This window comes from Rhopalosiphum maidis, chromosome 4 (genome assembly GCF_003676215.2).
Source record: "Rhopalosiphum maidis isolate BTI-1 chromosome 4, ASM367621v3, whole genome shotgun sequence".
In the NCBI taxonomy this organism is placed as follows: Eukaryota; Metazoa; Arthropoda; class Insecta; order Hemiptera; family Aphididae; genus Rhopalosiphum; species Rhopalosiphum maidis.
The window spans coordinates 21,301,552-21,323,782 of NC_040880.1; the positions used below are offsets into that span (position 1 = coordinate 21,301,552).

The 22,231-nt window shown below is 28.1% G+C and overlaps 3 protein-coding genes across 4 annotated transcripts; 2 read left to right on the forward strand and 1 right to left on the reverse strand.

Annotated features, from left to right (window-relative positions):
- The first annotated feature begins 1,573 nt into the window (after window positions 1-1,573).
- LOC113548504 lies at window positions 1,574-8,924 on the forward strand. Its single transcript, XM_026949409.1, has 3 exons — window positions 1,574-1,937; window positions 2,300-2,423; window positions 5,005-8,924. The coding sequence occupies exons 1-3, from the start codon at window positions 1,720-1,722 to the stop codon at window positions 5,095-5,097; spliced, it is 435 nt and encodes a 144-aa protein (XP_026805210.1). The 5' UTR covers window positions 1,574-1,719; the 3' UTR covers window positions 5,098-8,924.
- A 759-nt stretch (window positions 8,925-9,683) lies between these two features.
- Window positions 9,684-15,000, reverse strand: LOC113560868 (DNA repair and recombination protein RAD54B-like). Its single transcript, XM_026966981.1, has 12 exons — window positions 14,710-15,000; window positions 13,572-13,857; window positions 13,405-13,501; window positions 13,087-13,335; window positions 12,819-13,021; window positions 12,612-12,759; window positions 12,026-12,526; window positions 11,812-11,970; window positions 11,449-11,725; window positions 11,083-11,369; window positions 10,825-11,022; window positions 9,684-9,848 (listed from the first exon to the last, which is right to left on the reverse strand). The coding sequence occupies exons 1-12, from the start codon at window positions 14,765-14,767 to the stop codon at window positions 9,786-9,788; spliced, it is 2,526 nt and encodes an 841-aa protein (XP_026822782.1). The 5' UTR covers window positions 14,768-15,000; the 3' UTR covers window positions 9,684-9,785.
- Window positions 15,001-18,340: 3,340 nt separating this feature from the next.
- LOC113561227 lies at window positions 18,341-21,362 on the forward strand. 2 transcript variants are annotated; one of them, XM_026967528.1, is made up of 2 exons: window positions 18,341-18,664; window positions 20,980-21,362. In XM_026967528.1, the coding sequence occupies exons 1-2, from the start codon at window positions 18,557-18,559 to the stop codon at window positions 21,211-21,213; spliced, it is 342 nt and encodes a 113-aa protein (XP_026823329.1). In that variant the 5' UTR covers window positions 18,341-18,556; the 3' UTR covers window positions 21,214-21,362. The 2 variants fall into 2 exon arrangements, with proteins under 2 accessions (XP_026823329.1, XP_026823330.1); XM_026967529.1 differs by having other exon boundaries at window positions 20,985-21,362.
- The last annotated feature ends 869 nt before the right edge of the window (window positions 21,363-22,231 follow it).

Below are 22,231 nucleotides of genomic sequence, written 5' to 3' on the forward strand. Positions count from 1 at the left end.
TTATTTTCTCTTACTTATTATTGTAAAATCTCTATGTAACGATTAAAATCCATGTATACATCAGGGACTGGAACCTTAATGATTTTTATGGTTCCGGTTTCGGTTAGGTTCCTAAAAAAATTAAAATTTCAGTTTCGGTTACTTTTCGGTTTTTAAAAAAACTAGTATTTCGGTTCCGGTTCCTTTTCGGATTTTAAATTTCGGTTTCGGTTTCTTTCGGTTCCTATAAAATGAAAAATACGTTTCCTGTTTTGGTTTTATACTTCTGTAAAAAAAAAATTTGGTTTTGTCGATTATTTTAAAAATATAAAATATTAGTAGTGTCAATTGGCATCAACTATGACAGGTCAATATAAATTTTCAACCAGGTATCCTACTATTCCTACTAATTGTTTAGGTCAAAGGAAAAGACTAAATAAGTAAAATAATTGCTTAACACTATTAATGTTAAGTAAATTAAGCATTAAACATAACTCTTTTTGTTTTTTTTTAATTTTTATATCTATTTTATACTTTAATTGTTATGTATAATTTACTAATTACCACTTATTGTATCAACATTCGGTATTTAAAATTTTAAAATATCGCCAGCTTTTTATTTATTATCATCACATATTATATCTATAGTATACTATTTAATCTATTAAAAACCGAAATAAATCGTATATATATATATGTGTGTGTGTGTGTGTATACTCGTAATATGGACAAATCTATCGTTCTACTTTTTTTTTATAACCCACCGTCGTTATTCTCCTCTAAAATTTAGGGACATTTCCCCCCTCCATCAAGAAAATTGTCTGTAATGTACACTCAACACTGGTCTCGGGCAAGACGAACACGCGTTACGACTAGTTACGGTAGATCAGTAAATGCATAAATGTACACGAATTTTATCGATGCATTATTCATACTCGGTTTTACCGTTCACCAAATCGAGAAATCGAGTGATCCCTCATTTAGTTATTTCATTTGTTTTCATGTGCGCAATTATATTATTTCAAAAATATTTAGTTCTCAAATACCTACAGGACGGAGGACGTAATGTAACACAATGTATAATTATTATGAATGCAAACTAAAATATAATACTATTATATACCTATATAGTATGTATATTAATGCGCGTGTTGATATATTTATAAGAGCAATACGATATAATACTATAATGGTGATGTATCGGTGTCCACTGGTTATAGTAACTGATATTATGGAGTTCGTAAAATCATAGTAAATTCATATTAAACAAAAATATTATACCCACACCAACGCCCATAAAAAAAATGTACCTACATAAATTTAGATAAAATTGCGGAACATCTTTTTACGTTACAACTCCCCTCGCCGTACAGCCACGACCATAAAAATATAATACTCGCGTATCGTGGTCATGATGCGTTCGGGACGATCGTACCGCGTTGACGCGCTCGTGTCCGTATCGATTTTTGCGGTCCGGTCGCCTCGCGGGGGTGGCCGCGGCACAGCTGACTGGTACGCGTACCGCCACGAGATAACGCGCGTAGTCGTCGTCGTCGTCGTCGTCGTCGCCGTCAGCTGCGAGTGCCGTCGTGCTGCTCTGCACTCTGCTTGGCGTCCGACGCCGCGCCGCACCGCCACGAGTCGTCGCAGTCGCCGCTGTTGTTGTTTTTGTTGTCGCTGTTATTGTTTTCGTTGTCGCTGTTGTTGTTTTCGTTTTCGTCGTTCTGCGGCCCCGTGGAAATGACGATTTCACCGTCGCCGCTGGTGCAGCAGCAAGCGGTCGCCGTCACCGTGGCCACTGCAACTGCTGCGTTCAGATTGTCGCTGGTGATATTGCTGCTGTTGGACGTCGGCACTGCGTCCGCGTCTATATGCAAATCCGGACTGTGCACCCGCGAACAGTATTGCTGCGGTGACGGCAAGTGTTGCGACAACGTGTACAGCCTCTGGTACTTGTGGTGAGTGAGACCCGTCAAAGTCCGGTTGGCTATTTTTCTCCTATATACGCAAACGTGTTGGGCATACATTTTTCACTGTCCCCGTGAATTGTGGTCGTTTTTCTTGTTCCTATTTGTATTCTCTACATTCTTCTGCCCTTGTCTATGTATTATACCTCTGGATATACATTTAGTCCTTGTACAGCCGACGGCCGTCGTGATTCGTAAAACATCTTAAATTGTAGACAATTTTCGTATCGTTAGAAAAAACGGAAATCGGATTTGCTTACAACCCATATCGAGTACTACGCAAAGAAAACATGGGGACAATTGACTAAGATTTTCTATTATTTATATTTTATTGTTATTTCTCTCGTCTGCAGCGGAGGTGTAGCCGTCATGCTGTTCGTCGTCGGTTCATTTTGTCCGGTCATTAGACAGTGCTGTTGTTTCCGGACCCCGGTGATCGTCAAGTACGTCCCGGTACCCACGTCACCGACTAAATTCGTAAGTATAATACATAAAACGGGTAATATAATAACGGGAGCTGGCGGTGTCGTGTATAAGGCGAACAGTTTATTGGCCAGTGAGTGGCGTAAATAAGGCCACCCCCTAAGTAGGCTGCAGTATTGCCCTAAATTTCAGTAGAATTAAAAAAATATTTTTGTTTCTAGTGTCGCACGTTGAACACGTCTATCAGTTGGGTAACCCTGATAAGGACTGTTTTCACCAATTGAGCCGAAAGATTTCACAACATTCGGCCGCCTGATTGATGTTTGGTTTCGTGTTGTAGGCATTTAGAGATAAATCTGTCAACTGTATCGCTCTAAAGATATCGAATATAGAGAAACAATACCATTCACGGGGACAGGGGGCATGGGAACGTGCAGCATCTATCCCATCGGCTGTAGAGTTTTCTACAAACGTACATTACATAATAATAGTGGCAAAACTATAGAACGATTTTGTGGATAGTGCACTTCAATCATAGTATAGATAATTCATAATCGTCACAACTTAGGAGTAAAACACACAAACAATTATACCTCATAATTTATAATAATTCATACATTATTGGTATTTATTTATTTTTTTATATAGTAATATTTTAAGTTTTCCTAACTATTCAACATAGTAAGTAAAAAAAATATCTAGAAGATGGCCCATATCATCTCCCTTTGTGGTTACGCCACTGATAAGAATATATAATATAACCATGTAATGTACATTGTACGTATTAAAATTGTAATTTGTATGAAAGTTGCTGCAAAGTCTAAAATGTCTAATTATAACGACATCAGCCTACCAACGTTATGAGCGATCCTATAGTTGAATCCCCCCTATACGATAAATTATCAACCCCCTTCCCGAGAGCAAAATTCTATCTAAACCACTAATGTAAGGTGTGTGTTTAATGACAATATTTTCATATGACAAGCAACGTATTGTCGTATCTACACACTTATTTACTTTATCAGCCGATTTTCAATTAAATATTTTATAATCAGTTTCCGCTTATATCGTTTGAGAAACTAAATACAATATTGTATTTACCAGTAAAATCGTCTTCCTGAAACACTGCACACCGGTCTATGACACAAATTTCAAACGTAATTTTTATATCATATTGGATTTCTTGGTAATTACAGTTTCATTTTGGATATATTAAAAGTATGTCAAGTATATGTCAAAGATACACAATATCTAACTCTCTTGTCACGTGCCTACTTTTTCCTTTAGGTACCACCTACATACCGGATATATCTATTAAAAAGATGTACCTATCTAAGTACCTACTCAGATATCTTCCTGTCTACCATGTACTTAAATATTAAAATTATAAAAAAAATCATAATAAAATAACAATTAAACCTTTAAAGTATTTATATTACTATAATTAGTCCGCTTTATAAACTAGCTGTTTCGAATTTAATTAGAAACACGAAAACAAACATAATATTTTTTACTTTTACTTAGTATTTAATCTGTATGTCTATATTAATAGGACGCCATATCTGCATGTGTTGTCTCTGTCTTACTAACATACATCATAACAAATTTTCGTTCAGTAGAATTAAATTAATTAAATTAATTAATTAATTATTAATTAAATAAATTAATTAAATTAAATTAATTATTAATTTATTTAATTTTTAATTATTTAAATTATTAAATTTAAAGTTAAGAATATTATCTCGACAATGACATATGATTTTATTGATATTATCATTTTAAAGTTAGTTAGGGACATTTTAAAGTTATAATATTTTGCATAGCTGTAACTCACTTTAAAATAATAATATCATTAAAACCTTATGTCATTGCCTAAATAATATTTGATAATAGATAAATTTACTCTAATATTAAAGCTGACATCACATAATGTATTCTGCTGAACGAAAATTTGTTATGATGTACTTTAGTAAGACAAAGACAACACATGCGTGTATGGCATCCTCGCGTCCTCTTAAACAAATATTATTAGCGCCAATACATTAATATTTTTATTAAAAGGGGCCAAGAAGATTATTTTTATAATTTTTTTTTAAGTTTTTACCTACTATAAATCTTCAATATCAACATTATTAATATAAACTTAAATTAATATTATAAACTTATTATATATTGGTTGATTAAGACGCTTGTATACGTTTAGCGCTTCTGAACTATACAGTTTAGATATTAGGTTACTTGACGGGTATTGCGTAGTAATAAATATCCTCCGCGTAATAAGGCGTTAACTTAGAAAAAATAGTTACCAGACACCTGGGAATTTGACGTGTTTTATATACAATACTATAATTATTTCTTTCTTTACTCGTTCTGATGTTTGTGTGACAAACAACCACCGAAAGTCAATACACACCAACACTGACCGACCAGGATATTGTATAAAACGAAACGCACGTTGTACACGACCCGAACTGCCGAGAACGTTTAGATGACTACCGCCAGTTACCCTTCAGGGTGCCCGATTAGTTTATCTGCAAGATAGCTTTCGTTTATATTCAAATGTTATTATTAATCAAAACCCGTCGAAATTAGTAATCCATAAACTTTTTTTTTTTTTTTATTGTTCTCGCTTAAGAAATATTCTGATCATGAAAAATGCACCAGAGTGGACGTGACGCTACCTATGCCGCCTCAAGCCACCACGATGGACGTCACGAACTGCATATAACACACAGACACAGCACTACTAAACACAGTACCTACACATATTGTAATATATTATTATTAATACTATTGTTATTCACGATAATCGCGCTGTACACGCGGTCATGTGGAATGTTGTTCCCCCTCTTCCTTCACCACAACCGGCAAGACATCGTGTCTTAGGAGTGTACCGGGATAATATAATAAATATTATAAATTATAATTATTAATAATACATTATTTACCTATGTAATGGGTAATATGAAAATTTAGCGTAGAAGTTAGAACGCGTCTATTTTCGGAATTATGAACGAACGGATGAATCCCGTCATCGTACATTTTTCTAACTACCTATTTTAAAATAATATAGTATAACTAATGGCTGACGCGAGTCATCGTTGTGCACTTCTCAATACACAAACGCCCTATTTATAGACAGACACTTTAAGCTGGTACACCTAAATCAGTCAATATCCTCGTGTATGTAGGTACATATGAATTATATGCCGTCGACACGTCTTACAAGTGCATTTTCAAACGCTGTAGTGCACTCGTAGTCTCGTCGTTTATATTTATTTATACAATAGTCTGAACTTTTAATATTATGCTGAGTAGTGCGATAAGATTTTGTTGGTTGTTCTCAGTTATTCCATTCGTCTCGTGTTATGTAATACAATTATAATAAATTTAATTTAAATATTATAGTACAACGATACGAAAATTGATAAGATTATGACTTACACACGTCTTAAAGTTAAAAAAAAAAACTTCCGAAATTCTAAATACTTATAATATGTACACATTAAAACGAATAAATAGTCAAAAACTATTTTAGAACTTTGACGTTAATTTAGACGTAATAGTAATTCAAAAACGAGCTGCAATGTATAATTGTAGGGTCGAGTGAATACATTTTGTTAAGTGACATTATCCATACGGTTTTTCTAACTTTTCACACCTTTGTCAATGTTACGTGGTGGCACGCATAATGATATCACCTTATCAACGCGTGTATCTCGGAAAATATTATGACTCGAATGAACACGCATTGACAATCGCATTCGGTTATCCATACTAACGACTATACGAGTACAATAACATCAATAACCCTTCAATTTTACGTTTATTTTCAATTCAATTACCGGAGTTTTTAAATTAACACCTACCGAATAAATATTATAATACATGAGCTGTTTATAGTACGCGTGTGAATATTGTGTCACAATTTTAAGTGAACAAAATATGGACAGCACTAGGTACTTTAATAATATTAAATCTCCGTCCAATTATGTATAACTATCTACAAGCCAATCGTATAACTACAAACACACACACACACATACACAACGTCAAGTATTGTTAATATAATTATATATAACATAATATGAAAGATGATTCACCAAGTATACTCGTCCTAATTTTTTCATTTAACAATGAATTTATTCAGATTTCAAACCCTGAATGTTTAAAAATTTTAAGTATAGATACTTAAGGTCTGCCCTCTGCCAATATTTTTAATTTTTAATTTTGTTTTTTTTATCACATTTGAGGAGTGTCTTGTGGTGAATAAAACTGATTTATTCCAAATGAGAATTACCCTTGGCAATTTTCTACTCTATTATTAATAGACAACTTTTTTTATGTCGATATTCGTAACAAAATCAAAGTTCAAACGAGTAGTTTTTGAGTTATTTGACTTTATGTCTCTGTAGCAATAACTAAAAAAAAGTTTGTATCGCCACGGGATTCTCCTTAAACGGGATAAAAATCTAAATAATTGAAAATAATATGGTCCTTAAGCGTACTGTATGTACAAATCCTAGAAATCAAATCGAATAATTTATTGTAAAAGAAAAAAACTGGGGATTACTATTAGTAATCACTGAACATGCTTCAATTGTTGTGTATACAAGTGGTTTCAAAAAATAATATATTACATATGAATTGTTTTTTCATACGAGTCAGAAACCAACGAATGTCGAGTCAATCAGATTTTAATGACTACATAAGCGCCGGCAACGGCAAAAGCGGGGCCGTCGAGTATTTCGCGAGGAGTGATGAATGATGACTATAACGACCGGTCATTTTAAAAATTAATTGTTTTGTTTTGATCATAAAATCGGATTTATTACATTTCAGATTATTTTATAAACAACTTGTTCCTTTTTTTCTTTTTAAAATACTTTTTATTCTTTTTCTGATTACTTAATTTCAAGTGTGTGTACTAAAGGCGTTTATGGTGAGAAAACACTTTTGTAAAAGATAGCAAAACACTGTTATACTTGTAGCTTTCTCTTCCAGTACCCGTTATCGTGATCAGTTGTCGAGAGTAAGACTACCTTTTTAGTCATAAAGGGTAAATCCTGCGGGGTGTTGTTAAATTATCGTTTTGTGCAGTACTCATTATCGTGATCACTAAAACTAAAAAGAGAATTAAATAAGTTTTTACCGTGGGTATTAATACATATTATTTAATCATTTGATGGTATGGGAATCGGAAATCGAAAAATATCTGTTATAATATACTACGTCAAGCCTTAGCGTGGCATATACGACACAATATTTGGTGAATCATCCCATGTATATTATTATTATTACTATTTAAAATGTATTTTATGTTTGGCATAATATATACCTTGAATACTTCCTACTCGATTACTATCCGAAAATATTATAGTAGGTTGCATTCAAGAGTAGGTAAAAATACCTCTACCTACGACCTACCTATGAAATTACGAGACATTCGATAAAGACACAACGGCAGACGGCATATTGATTGTTAACATATGTTATATATACGTAATTTTATAATATGTAGTGGGTCAGTCACGAACATTTAAGTATAGGTATTGTAAATTATATAATATTGCATAACAATGCGTATCTACGATGCGTTCCGTTCGATTTTCTATGTCTATACTCTATAACCTATGTAGATATTTTCAAAGGGACCGTTAGAATTTACGAAACTATGGTCGATTTGTTTCGATATGGGGAGAGGGGGCTATATGTAGTTCCGACAAAAAAATTAATACGTACAGTGTAATAATAAACTGTATTATATTTTATACAAAAATTCACATCAAGCCTTTAACAATGTAAAACAAAGTTTGAGCAGGCTAAACTATTTCTGGTTATAGATCTGTTAATATATTTATTTATAAACCTATTTACAACATATGAACCTAAATACTTGACTTGTTACCCGTATATCTAAAAAGGTTTAAAAGCGTGTTTACTTTCACCAATTTGTCAATTTTCGGCGTATTTTGTAAAAACATGTAAAATAATTTAGTGTTAACATTTATATCAACACCATTAACTATCAATCAATTTTTTATCATAATATGACCTTCTCTGTGAAAATAATACAATTTTTTAAAGGAACTAATATATTATACAATCATTTTAACATAGGTAGTTAGCGGAATAGATTAGGGAGTAATAGAGATCCCTCCCAATCCCAAATGACTATATTAACTGAGCATTTAAATGCCATGATTATTTTTCTCAAATTCTTTGTGTCAAAATGCCAATGTCATTCAACCACAGACGCTTTTGTGTTTGAAATTGACATTTTAAGAATAATAAGTATAAAGTAGGAAATTACTTAATTATCATTTAAGGGTTATGTTAATTTACATAAATAAGTATAAGAAAAGTATCAGTATTAAAAGTTAAAACATTATATGGCTGAATTAATTTGTGAAAGATATATTTTTTAATGTAATTGTAAGACTTAAATAATGGTTTATATAAATCATATAATATAATAACTGTTACCTATGTATACTAGTTTAAGAGTGCGAATAAACATTTTATTTGCCAAAAATAAAATGTTGTTGACTATTATGTAAATTCTGTTTGTGTCAGTAATTAATAAAACATTATTACTTATGTTCATGTATAATTTATTGTTGTATTTTCTTGTCCAAATTGTAGCTCATGAAACATTACACAATTGGTTCAGTTGATATTTAAAATAAAAGTAAAATCTTTTAGTTAAGATAACTTTACTAAAATCTTTTATTGCAGGAATATACTTATGTAGGTACTTGATTTTTATGAAAACATTTATCTCCTCTAATTGTGAGGTTATCATTATTTTAAGATTATATAAAATATAAAACTATTTCATAACTTCAAACACTAATTAATTTTTCTTTTATTTTAATTGATATCCTAACAATAATAATTATATCTCTAACAATGAATAAGATGTTTATACTTTAAAAAAAACTAGAATGAAGCATAATTTATAAAGCCTGCAGTATATAATTAGAATTATAAATATTGCATTATAAATGTAATTTTACGATAGATTAGGCAGACAACTAACAAGAGCTTATGTCAAAGAAGTTGCCTCTATAGTGAAAGTAGGGTACATGCAAGACTGTGGTAACATTTTAAGCTTTTAGAACCAAAACATTAATTCTTAATTTTTCACATTATACTAAATAGTGCCTAATTTTTTAATTGTATTATAAATTTTAATACAAAGATATTAAAAAATTATTTTTTTTATTATTTTTATTTTTTTATGTTTTATTATATAAATGTGTATGTAAAAAATTAATTAACATTAAGATGATATTAAATATATTTTTTAATAATACATAAATATTATACAGTCTAATTATAATAGGGATAAAGTAATATATTGTAAGGCACCAGTATGAGGACCTTATAGCCAATATTTTATTGAATATTCAATTAATTTGCTTTATTCCTAAACAAGAAGCGGATAGTTGATGATACTCCGGATAAGTTCATGGTCTAAAACAAAATTAAAACATTAAAATATCATTGTATTTAATATAATATAGAATGTTAAACTAGTTAATTTATTTTAATATTATGGGAAACTTAATAATATAAAAAATTAAATAGGGATATATTTTGAATAGCTAATACATAGTATACATAATTTATTGCAATCACAATAGACTAATTCTTGAAAATCGATGACAACACAGATGCCTCAGAAAAGTATTTTCAGAAAAATTTTAGTTTTCTGTAAACATACATTGCATAAGAGAAAAATATAGCGTAACATGAAACTATGAATCAAAATTATAATTTATATAAAAGATGCTACAGTTATAAAACTCATAGCATCAGCATACCAAACTTATGAGGGTCATATAGTTAAACCTTCTCTATTCAACAAATTATCAGCTCCCACTCCTAAAAGCAATAGTTAATTTTTTTGTATGTACCCAATTATTTTTAAAATGAGTCATTAAATACAATAAAACGGATTTTCTATTTTTATTTTTGAAATTTTACATAAGAAAGTATATTTTAAAGAGATTGATTTTCCAAAAATAATTAGAATATGTATTAAAAATTATAAATTAGCAAAATAAAAAGCAATGTATTTTACTGAAATAGATTACTATACCATTCAGTATTAAATATAACTTAGTAAAATTGATATGCATTCACAATAACTCATAAACTTTTTTAAATCAATAGCTTAGACAACTGATATCCAGTAAATATAGTAGTCAATACAGCACATTAATTAATTAATGGTAATGTCCAAATTCCTAAGATACAATTAATACCTCTATCGGCTCTATCTACATATTGTAGTATTATTCAAAAAATACAATTTACGAACCCATATAATCTTAAAAAAAAATAATTGATTTTTTCACTAATAAATAATTTAATTTAATTTAATTAACACTTTTTGGACACTTATTATGTATTTATTTTTTAAAACTATATCATATTTTATACCTACTTCTAAAACATTTTTGTTAAAAGGTGACGAATGATGTTCCCATTTCATCAATTCATTAACACGCAGTGGTGCTTCAGACTTTTTATCATCACATTCAAATGTACTATTATCACTAAGAACTAGACCTTTTCCACCACAATTACATTCCAATAAATCATGAGTTGAGCATAAAGCATCTTTTTTGAAATTAAATAAATCCTAAAACATAAAATGTAAATATTGTAAGTTTAATAAAATTCTAAAAAAGTCCATCCATACTTTAAGTTGATCAAATGACAATTTTGTATTATTTTGATTATCAGGATTTGTAATGGCTTCACTTAAGCCAGTTTTACTAATTTGTCTTTGGAATATCTTTTCTTCAATTGTACCACTAGTTAGTAACCTATAAATGTGAACATTTTTTTTTTGTCCATCTCTCCAAATTCTAGCCATAGCTTGTTGGTCAGAAGCTGGATTCCAATCAGAATCATACAAAATCAAATTAGATGCGCCAACAAGATTCAGTCCGACACCACCTGCTTTAGCACTTAATAAAAGAACACCTAAAAATAAATACATTACTAATTATAAAATTAATTTACAACAAATGTCTATTTCATATTTGTAAAAATTATTAAGTACTGTAATCAGAATTTGAATCATTAAATTTTTTAACTATTTCAGTTCGTTGAGCAGTAGCAGTAGATCCATCAAGTCTCAAATATTTGTAATGTTTCTTATCACATAACTTTGCAAATATATCTAAAGTCTGAGTATAATATGATATCAAAACTGTTTTTTCAGAACCATTTTTATGCAACTCTTTTAATAAGTTGTCAACGACTATAAGTTTTCCTGAACTTTCAATTAATGAATGTTTTAAAACAATAGTGCGATTCAAATGTTGACTTAGTGTCTCCTAAAAAAATAATTATTAATATAACTTATTTACTTATGAATTAAAAATGTATTAAATATATTATATAAATATTAAATTCATCATACTTCAGTAGTATCACTGTTAATGTGGTTGTTCAATAATAATTCTGGATGGTTACAAACTTTCTTTAACATAGTTATGACACTAAAGTGTGAAATAGTACTTAAACCAAATTCTTGTACACGATTTTCCCAATATGAAACAGTCTCTTCATATAAACGGCACTAGGATATTATTTACATTAAACAAATTATACATTCATGTATCAAAAATGATTACCTGAATAGGAGCCATTGCGCAGAATATTACAGATTCATATTTAGAAGGCAGATATTTGTTGTTAACATCTTGGGTCCTTCTTAAAATAAATTTTTCTGTTACTTCATTAAGGTCTGAAGCTTTTTGTTTTCCCAGAGAAACTAATTGTGGATGACATTCTGGTTGTTGAGATTCAACAATTTTATCCTCAAACTCACGTTTAAACATTGAATACGTTCCCAATATTCCAGGATTAACAAAGTCTATGAGTGCATAAAATTCAGCAAGCTCATTTTGAATTGGTGTACCAGTCAATAAAACTCTTCGTTTACATTCTATCTTTCTTAAAGCTAATGATGTATTAGTACTGTTATTTTTTAACCGATGGCCCTCATCACATACCATTAAATCAAAATGTATTTTTTCAATTTCTTCAATGTAACGCACTAACATTTCATATGAAGTTATCATTACTGGATAACTCCGAGCAGGTAATCTAGCAAACTCTGAGGGTTTTTTTTTCTATAGTATATTTAAAAAATAAAAATACATGTTTTATTTTTAATCTATAACTAATTAAGTATATAAATACATGAAAATAACTTACTTGATCTACAGAAAACAGCCTTAGTCTATCCCTTCCTAACCATCTAGTAAATTCATTTTCCCAATTTCCTATAAGACTACTAGGGGCAACTATCAGTACTCTTTTAGCCAATGGTATACCTCTATATGGTCCTCGCTTCAGTAACATCCTACATTAAAATATGTCAAATGAATCAAATTGTGACCAATGAAGTAGATATATACATACCAAATCAAACAAATTGTTTGCAATGTCTTGCCAAGACCCATTTCATCAGCTAATATAGCACCAAAATATTCTTGATCTTTAAATCCAGAAACACATTCATACAAAAAAATAATGCCAGTTTTTTGATGAGGCCTTAAATGTTTTGCTAAAAAAGGTTCAAGCACAACTGGAGTGATTTCATCTTCTTTTTTGTTGAAGCAAGACTTTATATTTAATAAATAAACAATACAATGAACATACAATTACAATTTTATTTTAGCTTATTTACTTGATGATCAATATCAGGTTTAGGCATGATTAGTGCTTCAGGAGAACTAACATCTACCAATATCTTTGGTCGTTTACGGGGAGGTCCTGGACATGAAATGACAGTTGATTTTTCAGTCGCTGCAGCATCAAATTCAGTAACTAAATCTAATACCTGGACTTGCTTATTACCAACAACAATAATTGAACCATCTTCCAAATCTAAAGATTTTAAGTCACTAGTAGTACCTAATTTATGATCATCTAAATCCTAAAATTATATATAATATTAAATAAGAAAACTATAACAGAATTATGAATATTTAGTTTTAATTATTACATAAAGTGCTGCAAATTTATCAGATACAATTAAGTACCCATCACCTTCCCATGTTTTGTGTTTCTTTTTTGTTTGTTTACCCCATGTAACATTGTACCTAAAACCAACATTTTCATTAATATAACATCTATATAATATTTCAATATTTGAATATAAGTAATAATAACTTTTTATTTCCTAAGGTATTCGATGATTGAACAACATTCTCTTTAATTTCATGTTGGTCTTTATTTTCAGATACATGTATATTAGACTTGATTATCCTTTTATGTTGAACAGACTTTGGAATGTTTTTAGTTGTATTTTGAGGAGGTTGTAAAGGTATAATACAATTCTTGATGGTATGGCTATCGGGCTGAACTATACCAGACACATTTTTTATTGTTGTACTATCACATGTATTAATCAGTTTAAGAATTTCAGATGGTGATCTTATGATTTTCACTCCTTTTTCTAGAATTTGAATAAATCAAGATTATAAAAATAATAAGTATGAGTGTTAAACACAAAAAATATTTTAAATAGGTATAAATTTAATTTACATACCTATGATAGGTATGTAAATCAATATATTTTTTTAATAATAATAAAAATAATAAATAAATTGCAGTTACTAGGACACTTGACTTTAAAATTAAAAGAAATAAATATAGCATAGACCAATGTTCTTAACTGAGGGGGTCTTGATTGCCTTAACTGGGGGTTGTGTAGATCAAAAATAATAAAACACCAAACCTTTTCATTCAAAATTTGGCTTTCCCAACAATATGATACTTTTATTATTCAAATTTATATTTAACATAGATAGGAAGGGGGGGTCGCAAAGTGATTGACAAAATATACTTTTTTTGGAGGTCACAAGACTAAAAAGGTTGAGAAACAATGGCATAGACAAGGTGTTGGAGTATAATAGTATCTAGTATTAGAAGCTATGAACATAATATTTCATTATAAATATTATTTTTAAAATTAGAACAGCTACAAAGGAATCAAATTTAAATTAAATTAAATAGAGTTTCTAAAATTTATAAATTATAAATTATGGCAGATAAAAACATATAAAGCTTATATTTATTCTATTTTTAAATGATTATTGATGAATAATTTACACAAAATTTAATTTAATTTAATTCATAGTTTTTAATTCATCACATAAAACAAAAGAAAAAAATGTAATGAAGGAATTTAAAATTGGTTTAAATGTATATAAAATTATTTTTATCCGTAGTAGTATGAAACAATTAAGATTAAAACATTTAAAGGCATAATAATAGATAAAAAAAAAAATTTTTAAATAAGACTTACCAATATCCTCTTTAGGAACAAGTGGAAACTGTTGTGATGGTGCACGACTTTTTCTCATGATAATTTAAATAAACTATTTGTGTTATACACTATCCAAGAGTGTTCATAAAAAGAATAGTTATCAATAGTTAGAATTTAATAATCATAATTTATATGTTAACAATTTATATTTCGTAAAGATTATTAGTGTAAAATATAAATCATTAATATCTAAATAACATTAACTAGTAATTACTAATTAAGTGTATTACAGACTATAGTCACTCAGGTCTCTGGTGGCAGTTATGAATTTTAGACTTTCGGAGACGAGATAATTGCGTTATCAATATAATATTAGAATTAGATAGATAATATAATACGTAAACATAAGCAATATATTATTATAAATATACGTATCTAAATATTATCAGTTATCACTTCTAACTTATAAGTTATAATCACAATTCAAAAATCAATCGAAAATGACGGACACAAAAACATAATATCATATACTACCTGCGTTGAAATATTTAATAAATTTCTATTAAACCTACCTAATATAATTTATATATTTTTAAAATGTATAAGTAAATTTCTGCTTATAATACAATATTAAATTAGTCATTATTTTAATTTAATTTATGATGTATTGAGTTAGGTATATTCATAATTATTTTAATTTTTAATTAGGTACCTAATAAAGTAAATATAGGTAAATGTAATTTTGCAATCTATATCATTTCATATTAATATTTAACTTATTTTTGTTTTGCAACTAATGTAATATTATAATATACTTATATTAAGTATTAGCTGTATTACCAAACTTTTCACGGATTAAAATTAATCTATCACTATCGATTACAATTTTTTAGTACTTAAATGTACTTAAATAATAAAATATAAATAAGAAACCAACCCTTTGAACATGCCATTATGCCAGCCTAGTTATAAAATTCACATAATATTCCTTTTCCAACCAAATAAAAATATAATGAAGTAGACATGAAATAATACATTCCCAGCCCTACAGTGCTATAGCATCTTAGAAAAATTAATATTTTCAAACAATGTTCTTACAAAGTTAATATATACTACCAATACACAGATATGTAAACATTGTAAACTTAAAATTCATAAAATAATCATTCACTCCATAAAATGACGTAAAATGAAAAATACGATAACGAACAACAATAGAAGTCTTTAGCCCATACAAGGAAATCAGTTCTTATTTAAAGGACTGAAAATTTCTTAAGTTGTCTCCTTTTTCACCACTCAATACAATAATAATATTAAGTTTTAGAAACAATTATTTTAAAAGATAGGTCTACATTCATTTAAACGTTCTCACAAATTTGTAACAACCTATGTCGCAAATACCTTCACTGTTGAAAAGACGAAAATTAAGTTGTTTTTTTTTTTTAAAAAGCCGTCCACAGGTGGCCATGACCCATATGAGAAAAATAAAATTGACTTAATTAATTATCATAATTTTTATAATATGCGTATATTGTTTAGGAAATACACCTGATTATGGATGTGAAGTTGCGAAGTTGAAAACTTACTCCATCACCAAGGGCCGCGTATTTAGGATTTTATCTAGGGGGGATATACGTTGGCAAAGATATAATTTCCTCTACCATGGGGGGTACACTTACCATTACCACTGTTTCTCAAAAATGTTGAAAATGTATATACTTATTATCAATAAGTACCTAAACATAAATATATAAAATTGTATTTTTTTGTTTTAAAGATTTATTGTTCATTATCATTTTTTTTTATAAAATGGAGTAAACCATAAAAATACAATAGTAGTGCTTATTGATAAATATACACATATATATAGGACGAAAAATCAAAACAGTAAAAAATAATGCACCAGCTCCAAATAATGCTCCAAACTTAAGGGTCTCAGCCCTCAGGGTCTCAATACAGCTACTAAAGAAGGGCCTTTTTTTGATACTTAGCCGGGGGCCTGGACCCTGGGATGGTAAAGAACTAAAGACCACTAGGAAGCTGACTAGTTTGCCTAGGTGCAAGTTCGGCACTGGCACTAACGCGAGGGAACGATTATATTGAATAGTGAATTATTATGCTAGATTAAAAATGAACTAATGCAATAATAAATATTATAAAAATAAGTAATAACTTGTATTTAGTGTTTAAGTTTGTTTATTATTTATATACCATTTAATTATTAGAAGTTATTGTTTAAAATACCTATATATATACCTTCCCCATGCAATATGTTTTGAAATAGCAACCAAACGCTTATTATTAAAAGCATATAATAATAGCCGGATCGTTATTGACAATAATGACGGTTGACGGATATACAGAATTTTACGATTTACAATACGAATTGTTTTCAATTATATACAAATTTAACAGTAAGTCGTGTATTTACTACGGCCATCAACCATATAAAATTTCAATATTATAATAAAATGTAGCGTTTTCAATAATTTTATTCTGTATTTCTATAATATATGTACGATATTATTAAACCTATCAAATAAAAAAAAAAACCAATGGAGGGGATCTATCCCCCCATATCCCCCCGTAAATATTCCACTGCGAAGGACGTATTTGAAGGGGGTGAAGGGAGCATTCGCCTCCCCATCGCTCGTATTTTTCTATAAAAAACATTAATTAATAATTTATTCAAAAAATGGAACATTTTATAAAGATCGTAAATAGTAATGAATAATGATATCATACTAAACATAATAAGAATTGTATACCTATTTAGGTAATCAACTGTAAATTATTTTTAGTTTGGAAGAAAAATTAATTTTGCCCCCCCCCCCTCGTCTGCCCTATGGTCACAATTCAAATACGCCCTTGTTCGTCACTCAAATAGTACATAATACCTAGTTTTTTCAAAAAAACAGTTTATCGTGACCTTTAGTATTATTTTTTTAGATAATGGAAATGGTTATTTTATTATTTTTAATAATAGCAGGGCGACGTTCATTTATAATATTATAGCCTTTTTGTAGAAATCTATATTCCCCTAATCATAGATGTGAAGTTTCAAATTTAAAAAATTATTCCTTCAACGCCCAGATCGATTTTAAAAATTAATTTTTTATATTGAAAATTTAAATCAAATTTTTTAACTACAATATTGTATATTAATTATATTTTTATACATAATACATGAAATATATCATAGCTACTCGCCTGTTCATATACGTATATACATATCACTTATAAAGTAGGACCGCTAATAGATGTTTCCTAAAATCAAAAAAAAAAACTATTAAGATTATCTAAATAATAAAATCAAAAACAATAGGAGACTTTACAAAAACTACAAGTATTTACCAATGAAAAATATATCATAAATTACATACAATAAATCGTTAAATAGGTTAATAGGTACTTGAATCGCTATATAATTTTATGTGTAAATTTTGTGTTAACTATCTATGCATTAGTACCAAAAATTATTACCAACACATTTAATTTATGATTTTAATACAGATAATAATTGTCAATTATTTATACTTTTTTTTAATTACCTAAAATATACACTATCATACAGATGTTTTACACATATTACTGATTTATGTATTAATTTTATTTATTTAGATGTTATTAAAATCGGGACCATAACGTTCAGGACTTATGATTATTACTTTCTACGCAGAATTTAAAAAAATAAGTCAAACATTTTTTTTTATTACCTACTGTAATTAACTCACTCATTAGGTATTATATCATAAAAATATATGACAAGTGTAAGAATACTATTTTTTATAAACGTACATACTTGTTACGTAATACGTAGTACGTACCATCCACTATCCTTGTTGAATTATAGACACAACACTTAAAATTGAATACATCTATCAATATGAGCAGCTCAAATTCAACAAAAGATACAGTGTTACAACTAAGTGTGGGAAAATTGAACGGTGGTCAGAAAATACGTCACAGTTATAAATCGATCATCGTACGATGGGTGAGCATTGAATATTATAAACATTTTCGAAATTAATATTAGTAAATAAAATAGTTTATATAACGTACTAATATGTTCAACATACTAGATACTATAAATATACGTATTATAATAAATAATAAAACTAATAACAAATTTTATTTATTTTTATTATTACGAAGTGTTGATGTATTGCAGACTGTAGTGAACTTATAATAATGTCTTATTTTTATCATTAATCCAGATAATTTAAAATATTACTATTGTAAATATTTATGTTTTATTTACATTAAACTGGTGAATTGATATTGATTTCAACTAAAGTTCGGCTGTTTTCACTTATTTACAATATATTAAATTAAAACTGAATTCTTCGAAACCTAGTTGTTTTATCACTCCCAAGTCCCAAGTATTTGATTGTACAAAAATGTTGTGCGAAATTTCTGAGAATTTATAACTACGAATAAAAAACGTGTAAGTCAGTAAATCACGCCTTCCAATTACCTTTAATGACGAAGTTAGACAAATAGACGTGATTCATAACGTTTTCCGAAGTTTGACCGCTAAAAAATGTTGTGCACATGTATAAGTATGTAAAAGCATAATTCCTAAATTAATCATTAAAACATTTAAAACTAAGTAATAAGTAATATTATAAAAACTTATTTACTCAACTTTAAGTAGATAGGTACATAATTAGCATTGCACTGTTTGCAGAACTGCAGCCTAAAACCTTAAACTTAATAGAGGTGGATTTATGGAATTCGTAAAACTGTGTCCGAATTTTTATATGTTCTAAAAAGGTATAATTTAAACTGCACTCTTCAATGCTACAGTATACAATTTCTAAGCCCTGAAAGTGTATCTGAGTATTTTGTAAATTATTGAATGAAATCATGCCTGACGACATAATGGATTATTTATTAGATATATATCTATAAATATCTGAAATATAGGCTCAAGCATCAGCAAAGCCCACTTTAACTACTAATACATTATTTATGCGAGTCATTACATTCTCATTTTATTTTTAACTTTTATATAACCCATCAAATTATGTTTATATTTATAGAAAAGTTAAAAAAAAAAATCAATTTTTCGACTAAATAATTCTCATCCATAAGACTATAACTAACATATTTTTGAATCATTTCTTAAATAAAATAACAAATCAATTAAAAATGATTTAAAATTAATTTAATCATCGATGAGCTAAAATTTATCATTATTTAATCTAGAAATTTAGTTAAAATTTTGCCTTATTTGTCTTACCTCTATAGCCGCCATTGGACCTAGGCTGCAGCTTAGCTAGAAATCTACGCATTGATTTATGTATACTTAAGTTTTTATTATATTTTTATTTTTGAGTTAGAGAAGCAATTTTCTTATAAAATTCTTATTAGCTATTTTCTTATTTTCTTATGCACTCACCTATAAATTTATTTTTTGTATCATTGTTGACTCAATTTTTGGGGATAATTATTAGATTACATTTTTTTTTTATTTAAGTAAATTAACGCCAAAGATGGTTTCAGTACAAAATTATATACAATATACATATATAATAACATAGGTAATACAATAATAGATGACATCATATATTCAATAGTATTAAATAATAAATAATATTAGTTACAATACAATTAAAAAGTCTTAATATAAAATAATTTCGAAAAAAGATTAATTCATGAAATACGGTGGATATCTACAAATGAAAGAAATCAAGTATAATTATAATTATATGATTGACTGAAAAATTTTGAGTCAATGATTATAAATAATTTCTTAGTTAATTATTGAAAAAACTTAAGTAAAAAATTATGATTTTAAGCGGCTAACTTCATGAACTTGTGAAAAAAGCGACGAGGAACGTCGCTATTGATTATCTATCTATATACAGATTTCCAGCTTTATTTAGGCTGTCGGTAGAGTAGTATTTATGAGTAAATAAAAGGTTATCCGACCATTATAGGCATTAAATAGTTGATACTCATAGATAGGTATAGTCTTTCATTCAGTTCAAATACACATATTATTACGGAAAATCAGTATATAATAGGTAACTAGAAAATATTAAAGTCGAAAAAATTTACAAATTTAAAACATTGTATTTTCATTCATTAGTTATTATTATTATTTGTTTATATCTACACAATATACGTCAAACGGCTATATTTAAAAATCAAATAAATGACTAATACAAAAACAAAATAATTGCATTTGTGATTTGTTAATAATTAACATACATTATAAGACAGTTAACTTTAATGAATACTGTCGTTAGAATATTTGATAATTTATGAATAAACTATTAATACTTGCTTTTTTATTTTAAGTTCAGAAAATTAAAAAACTTATCAATTACAAGGAAAATCATTTATTTCATGATCATTGTGATGTGTTGTTTAATATTATACCATTGGTACCTAACATATCATAATCGAGACAATCAAGTGCAACGATACAAGACCGACAAAAACTTAAAAAACTCACCATATAACAACATCAATTACGAAGAATTTGAAAAGGATCATAAACTTAATATTGATGCAATGCAAAGAAAAAAGTAACTAAACATTTAATGAAAATTCAAGTTTTCTTATGGTTGTTAAATTGGCTAGTACGAGTAGTACGACATATGTTCTTATTATACAAATGATATATTATTTATAATAAACATGTATTTTATATTTTTATTAAAAATGTACTAGTAATTGGATAAGGTTTTATTTTCTTATTTTTATAGTCAACATACAATTTAATATTCCAAATGAATGAATAAGTATATGGTATAAGGAGTAGATACATAATTATATACATAAAAAATAAATAAAGTTTACAATGTTGAATAGAGAACTTAAAACCACCCATTAATGACATGCATAATTAAATAAGGTTAGCTAGAATACATGTTTTTCTTTTATTGGTTAATATTTTGTAATATTCTACAACATGTGTTATCTTTTAGATTATTAGATTATCATATTAGTATACAAGTACATATTTTATTTTAGATATTCAATAATAAAATATATCTATAAAACTTACTTAAGACTCGAGGTCTCAAAAGTCAATAGTAAAACTTTCATAATAACAATAATAATATTCAATAATTAAATAGGTAGCACTAAATTTCTTTTTATCTGTATATTCATGTCATGAATACGAGTATACAGTGTCCAGTGAGAATTTACCCATTACAATATCTCCTGAAATAATGGAAACATTGTAATTCTGGTATTTTAATAAAATTCACAGGGATAAGAACCACAATATTGCATGTTTTAATTTATTTTATTTTTATTTAATTTAATTGATTTATCGATATTTTATTTAAAATTAATAAGTTTAAATATTTTAACAACAATAGTTATTTGTTATCAGAAGTTCCTAACAATTCAAACTTTATGTTTAATATGATCACTAATATTTGATTTATAATGGAATTTAAAATGGTTCATAACAAATTCCTGAGCTGGCTTTAACTCTTTCAGTATCCAGTGCAAGAATTATTTTGACGCCTCTCCCTCTGATCAAATATTAAATATGATACCTCTTGGCTCTCACACTTTCTTCTTAAATTTAATA